The sequence below is a fragment of the Helianthus annuus genome, chromosome 5 (assembly GCF_002127325.2).
Source record: "Helianthus annuus cultivar XRQ/B chromosome 5, HanXRQr2.0-SUNRISE, whole genome shotgun sequence".
Lineage (NCBI taxonomy): Eukaryota > Viridiplantae > Streptophyta > Magnoliopsida > Asterales > Asteraceae > Helianthus > Helianthus annuus.
Genome location: NC_035437.2, coordinates 5919441 through 5926641, shown reverse-complemented (window position 1 = coordinate 5926641; position 7201 = coordinate 5919441). Strand labels below are relative to the sequence as shown.

Genomic DNA, 7201 nt, shown 5'->3' with positions numbered 1-7201 from the left:
AAGTAATATAAATAAAATACTCCAGAAATTTACAATCTTTACTAGATAAATACTAAATTGTGTTGCAAATTTTTAGGAATTATAAGTTCAACTATATTGTTCTAGAATATATTAGTTAGTTTCAAAATAATTCTTTACTAACTTGACTAGATATATAGTAGATTGTGTTGCATATTTTTAGGGATTATAAGTTAAAAGTAGTGAACTTAGTATGATATAAAGTAAATAAAGATATAAACTTTTAACATCCTATTTTTTTTATAAAAACAGTTCTTGAAATTTGATAAAATGTAAATTTTTTATATCTGCTAAAAACCGAAATTTAACAATTTAAGTTAAAGCTCTAAAACGTACTTACGAGTCAAATAATGTTTTTTATTTTTATAAAAATGAAAATTTTAAACTTAAAGTTTATTGGATGAGTATTATGTGGATATTTAAAAAAAGTTATGAACTTTAAAGAATAAAATTATACTTTATAATTTAACCAATAAAATAAACATACTTTACAATTATAACAACTTATCTTTTATTTTTTGTCCTTTGATTATTAATTTTTATAAAAAAACAATATTTTTTTGTCTTTTGATTATTACTTTTTATAAAAAACAAAACTTTACATATGTGTAACACTAATGACATATATCCACCCCAATATTGTTACCATAAATATTATACGAATAATAAAACTACCAGACACGAGTGCCGCAATCCAAAGTGTCGCCCCCGCCGTATCGCGCAGGCACCCTACTAGTAAATACTAGTAATAAGTCCCGCGCGCGTTGCGACGCGGGTACATCGCAAATGTTGAACAGATTAGTCCGAGCGTTTTGTTCGATTTTTTTTTTAAATAACCATATGAAAACGTTTCAATTGAATTCGGTGTTACCTATATAGTATTACGATTAGATCAAAACGTAAAGTAAATCTTATACCGTATAATGATAACGTATTATATGTGACTCGACTAACTTAAATTTATATCGTCAAGTCAAAATGTATTATATGCAATACGATTCATACGTAGGAAATGTACAAAATAAAGCACGAAAGCGTGCATCAAATGTACAAACAGTGTACAAAATAAGAACAACTTAAAAAGTTATAACTAATAAGCATTAAGATACATTTCCAAATAACTTTTGATCGGTTTTATTTAGCCTTTTTTTTAATTTTATCTATTTTATCGTAAATACTACCAACATATAACAAATCTGTAGCAAAAGGGAAGCAAATATTTAATTTTTTACTTTCATTTTTTATTATCAACTAAGTTTATAAAATTTAAACCTAGTACCTTAAGTAAGATTTAAACCTTATCCCTCACATCCATCACTACTAAAAAAGGAAAAGGATTTACAACACATATATAAATAAAGTCAAAAAAAAAATATAATTAAATATTAAATTTAAACCCAGTACCTCACATCCAAGATTGCTTGAAAAAGAAAACGATTTATAACACATATATAAATAAATTGAAAAAATAAAGTAAAATATTTCACCAAACACTTGTATAGATGTATGTGATAAACTGGATCACAGTTCATATGTCCCTAGTTGAAACACCAATTGGTTTCACAAAGCCAAGAAACAAATACATGAGCCATAACAGGCTTAGGCCCATAAAATAACAATACACCAAATGGACTCTAAAAAGGGAAAACAAATTGCTTTTATTGGGTTTAAAGTTTTCGGTGGCCACAAAAATAGAATAGGACAAAGAAGAGAAGTTGGTCGGTGGCAAAACTTTACAGACGCTTTATCCAAGAAAACGATATAACTTTGTTTCATTCAATGTTTTAAAAATCGGTTTATAAATTAAACCGGATTAGGCTAAAAAATGGTTCAACCAGTTGAATTAGGTTATACCGAGCGGTTCAACCGGGTTGACTAGCTAACTCTATAATTGCATAAATTACAATATCAACTCAGAAGTTAATCCAAAAATGCATGATTACATATTAAAAGATGATCCAAAGGTAAATCCATAATAAAAAATAATCCAAAACATATTCGAAAATCATTCAATTTAAGGCATTTGAGTGTTGAATACATCAAGTTTACGCTCGCATAAAAGATAAAATTCACTATTATCGCCATTCTTATCAACTAGAGGATAACTATTTTCGTTTCATACAATATTAAATAGGAACTTTTAGTTTCGAATAATCATAATATATAAAAATTGCGTAAGATAAGTAACATATATAATAAAAATAAGTAACAACCCAAACTAAAATAACCCTGGGCCGGTACCGGTATTACGTTTCAAACCGGTATACCGGATTTTACCGCCGGTACAAACCTTATGCCGTTTCACTTATTTACCGGGGTGTTTCGTACCGGATTAACATTTGAAAACGGTAATACCGGTATAACCGGCCGGTATTTACCGGTTTTTAAAAGATTGGTTTCATTAGTCCAATTTATGGGGCAATCCTGACCCAAGGGGTCAAATTGGGTTATAATATGGGGTATATTTTAAATTTGTCCACTGATCTGGGTTGATAAAACAGGTTCTTTAATCTTAACGGCATTCTTCCTCTTCAATCCTGCTCGATTAAGGTTCTTTTTCTCTTCGATTCTGCTCGATTTTTGTTTGTTCAGTTATATGATTTCAGTTTGCTCGATTTCGTATGGCTACCAATCGATCTTTTCTTGCTGCAATTTGCATATGTTCTTGCTTTTGATCTCTAATTGATTTTGTTAACATATTTTTTTTTTTAATTAGGGCAAAATCATCTTCAATCATGATTCGTGAGTTATTTTGTCTACTGAGCTTGTTTTTTTATTATTATTTCAAAGTTTTTGCTCGATTGGTTTAAGTTATAGCATAATCATAGTACCAGATATCATGTAGATAAGATGTTTGATAAAATGCCTGAATGAAATTTGTCCACGCATAAGTTCAAATTAATTTTGTAGAGCATCTTACTATATATCATGAACATTAGATGTTTGATAAAATGCATGGATGAATTTTGTCTAGGGCTGCAAACGAACTGAACGTTCGTGTCCATTTGTTAGAAAATATATGTGTTTGCGAAACGTCCACGAACACTTATCGAACGAGATTTTATGTCCGTGTTCGTTTGTTAAGGAAATGAACTTGTTCGTGTTCGTTTGCGTTTGTTTGTTAATTTTAGGCAACGAACAAAAATAAACGTTGACGAACACAAATGAGCATAAACTAATGTTCATGAACTCAAATGGAAATAAACGAACACAAATAATCGTTCATGAACAAAATATATAATACATTGACACTTATTAAATATTAAATTTGTCGGAATTTTGAAGTATTTAAATAAATATGAAAACTAAAAACACTAATGATCTATCGAACACAAACGAACACGTTCACGAACATAAACAAACGAACGTAACCTCTGTTCATGTTTGTTCGTATAACTAAACGAACGAAATTTCTTGTTCGTGTTCGTTTGTTTAATAAACGAACGAACACAAACGAACTTCCCGCCGAACGGTTCACGAACTGTTCGCCGAACGTTTGGTTCGTTTGCAGCCCTAATTTTGTCTAAGCCAATCTGTATTGTTATCGCAGAATTTAGTAATTTTGAGCCTGAAATCCGCTTCTGGTCCTGACAAACTGGATGATGAATTCTATAAGGAAACTGGTTTCATGTGTAATCCTTGACTTGGATGGAACACTTGTAAATACAGGTAGCCTTCTGTTATTGTGAGCAGGCGGTTTGTTTACGTCGTTTTGCTTTCTAAATCATATTATTGTTAAAGCTTAAGTTGTTGCTTTAAGCAGCATGATTACCTTGGTTTAATAAAGTGCCCCTACGCGCAACAAGGCTCAAGCCCCTGCGTTTTTGGTAGCATAAAGTGCGCACCTGAGGCACGGTTTTTTGGCAAAAGGTTGACCCTGAGGTGCGCCTCATGTATTTTTTCCATATTTTTATGCAACATGTTGTTGTACATCGTGCTTTTCAGGTTGTACATGTATGTAATTTCTATAGTTAAATATATATAAAGCTTGCCTATCTCTAAATATTTGGTAAATGATGCTAGAACCCTAAAGGAAATATATAAAAACTTAAATAATTCTTCGTGCCTCGGGTTACGAAAAGCAGTGCGCTTGTTTCCAAAAGGTCAGGGGACTATCCGAGTAACAAAATGACAAACCATAGGGAGCATACCTGCTATTTCCAAAAGGTGGGGACTAAACGTGAAAAAACATGAAACCACAGGGACCAACCGGGCAATTAACTCTTTATTTAATTAATAATAAACAAGCATAAACGAACTTCCCGCCGAACAAGTTCACGAACAATTCATGAACGTTTGGTTCATTTACAGGCCTACTTTTAGTTCAATTGAGTTTCTGTTCACTTCCTTGTATCAGTCAATAAGTACTCACCAAAAGATCAAGCCTTGGCTCGGTTTGTATAGGCGTGATGAATATAAAACTGGACCTTTAGATAAATTGCAAATAATTCCTATGTAAATAAACAAAATTTGAAATCTTCAACAATTTAAAGGTGCTAGTGGTTGAAAAATATTAATCATACTAATTCTATCATTTTTTTACTTTATTGTTATAGCTAATTTATCAGTGGAAGGGTATGCATCCGTCCTCTCAGAACATCCTGCGGGCGTTTATTTTGGTTGGGCCAAATTATCAACCCGGGGTTTTTACAAGATGGTTATGAGCATTGGTTGGAACCCGTACTTTGATAACACCGAAAAGACCATAGTGAGTATAATCTTTTTGAACCTACTTTAGGCTTCATATCATCATTTTCCAACTTATGTTTTCTTCATCTTTTCTCTTTCTAATTTCAGGAACCATGGTTGCTTCATAAGTTTGATGAGGATTTCTATGGAGAGGAGTTACATCTTGTTATTGTTGGCTATATTCGACCCGAGGTATGCTTTATTAATCACTTTTGTTCTCTCAGTTCTTTGAAATACAAAGTAGTCAAGGTTCTGCTTGGTTGTTATACCCTAATAAAAACTGATTTTGTCTTTTTTAGAGGTGGCAAAAAGGTATTTTTGTGAGTTCGGGTAATGGGTCAAAATGGGTAAATTTTGTGTTTGGGTTGCGTTGACCAGGAATTCTTATTGTCCAAAACTTTGAAGTTTAAACAGGCTCAGGCCTAAAAAGGAGCCAAGCCACTCGTGAGCTACTCGAGTTCGGCTCCCTAAAAGCTTGTATTGAGCTAAGCTTAAACGGGCTCAGGCCTAAAAATAAGCTTGTTTAATAAACGAGCCCCAGCTTCACTTATTGAGCTCAAGTAGGCTTGCGCACCTAAATGAGCCTACCACATATATATATATATATATATAATTTTATTTAAATGTGTTAAATATGTTTGTGTGATCTACACGTGATAATAATTAGTATACATAAATTTATGATCAAAATAACTAAATAATATGTATTATGTTGTATATAAAAATTATAGTTATAAATATATATAAAAATAACTGTAAATGTATGTAAATTTCTTAATAAATAATAAACAAGCCAAATATAAACAACTACTTCCTGAGCCAATCTTGATCTTTAGAAACAATGTTCAAAACTAGTTAAACGAGCAGAGCTCGAGTTTAGACGAGTTTCGACTCGACTCGGTTACACTATAAAGTTTATAGCTACAAAAACTATATTATATAATTAATTTTAGATTTGGAAATTTATAGAAAGCTGTGTTGGTCCTTATGTTTTATGAATAATGCATTGATGACAGGCCAACTTCCCATCACTGGAAAGCCTCATCGCAAAAATACATGAAGACGGTAAAATTGCGGAGAATGCACTTGAGCTTCCTTTATACGCCAAGTACAAAGATGAGACATATTTCAAAAGCATTCACAACAGTCATTTATGACATTGATTTTTTAAGGAGGATGTTTCAGTTTTAAGATTTTAATAACAGGTGTAATCAGGACTAGTAAGAATGATGCAAGGTTATTGATACTTGAAAGCATCATAATAAACACTTTTTTGAGACTGTTGGAGGTAGATTTTGGATTTCCTAATTGGTATGAATGCTTTCTGAGTCATGTATGTCATTTTCAGATTAAGGTAGGGGTCTGGGGCGCTGCCCTTGGATCCCACAGGGGCTAGCCCTCATACCATGTGAAGGGCCAGTTTGTGAAACTAATAGGGCCAGTTAGATGTTGGGGGAGGGGGATTTTTGGTGACAAACATGTGTTTTGTATGTGTTTTTAGTTGGCGAAATTGTGTGGAAGGCTTCCTTATTGTCTATCGGTGGTCGTGTTACTCTCATAAAATCGGTCCTTGAAAATTTGCCCAACTATTATTTTTCTCTGTTTAAACTCAATTATAAATAAAGTACATTCTATTATAAAGAAATTTCTATGGGGAGGTGGTTGTTCGGATAGAAAGCTTCATTGGGTCGCATGGATCCGTGCCTCGGCTCCGATTGATAGGGGAGGGATTGGGCTTACTGACCTTAAAGATATTAACATTGCTTTGTTAAGTAAGTGGGTAAAGATATTAACATTGCTTTGTTAAGTAAGTGGGTGTGGAGATACCGTAACGAAAATAACGCGCTTTGGAAAAAGGTGGTTGACTCCATTCACTGTTCTAAAAGGAATTGGTCCTTGGTTCCGTTGAACAAAAACATTGCAGGTGTGTGGAAAGGTATTATGTCGGTGATTTCAACTACTAAGGTGGGAGGAATTAAGTTATTACATAATTTCAAAGGTGTGGCAGGTAACGGGGATTCAATCAGATTTTGGTTAGATCCGTGGGCCTGCAACGAGCCGTTGAAGGACCGGTTCCCAGCTCTTTTCAGGCTGGAATCGGACAAGTGTTGCCTTATTGCTTCTCGCTTCGACAGCTCTTTACCAGCTTTTTATGGGAAGTGGGGATGGTCCCGTAACCCGGCTTCGGAGGATGAAAGGAGAGAATGGAATGCTTTTATTGGGCTCCTGGATTCGGTTAATCTTCCTGGGACCGGCGATAGGTGGGAGTGGATCGGTGGTAATGATAAAGTGTTCTCGGTAAGGGCGGTTAAAGGTTTTCTCAAGAGTGCAACTGATTTCAGCAACAATTTTGTTTTAAAATGGTCGAAATGGGTTCCGAAAAAGGTGAACATCCTGGTTTGGCGTGCTCAAATGGGAAGGATCGCTACGTTGGATGCTCTTTCCAAGCGGAATTGTTTTAATGGGGACGAGAGATGTATCTTGTGCAATGATG

General features: G+C 33.7%; 1 protein-coding gene across 1 annotated transcript; it reads left to right on the top strand.

The window, feature by feature from the left end:
• The first annotated feature begins 2482 nt into the window (after positions 1–2482).
• On the top strand, positions 2483–5998 carry LOC110939781 (bifunctional riboflavin kinase/FMN phosphatase). Its single transcript, XM_022181343.2, has 5 exons — positions 2483–2568; positions 3569–3687; positions 4575–4726; positions 4816–4899; positions 5724–5998. Exons 2-5 carry the CDS (start codon positions 3618–3620, stop codon positions 5862–5864), a joined length of 447 nt encoding a protein of 148 aa, XP_022037035.1. The 5' UTR covers positions 2483–2568; positions 3569–3617; the 3' UTR covers positions 5865–5998.
• Positions 5999–7201: the final 1203 nt, after the last annotated feature.

Coding starts and splice junctions, on each gene's coding strand:
- LOC110939781 (XM_022181343.2), top strand. CDS start 3,618: ATGATGAATTCTATAAGGAAACTGGTTTCATGTGTAATCCTTGACTTG. Junction 3,688..4,574: donor TGGAACACTTGTAAATACAG/GTAGCCTTCTGT, acceptor TTATTGTTATAG/CTAATTTATCAGTGGAAGGG. Junction 4,727..4,815: donor ATAACACCGAAAAGACCATA/GTGAGTATAATC, acceptor TTCTAATTTCAG/GAACCATGGTTGCTTCATAA.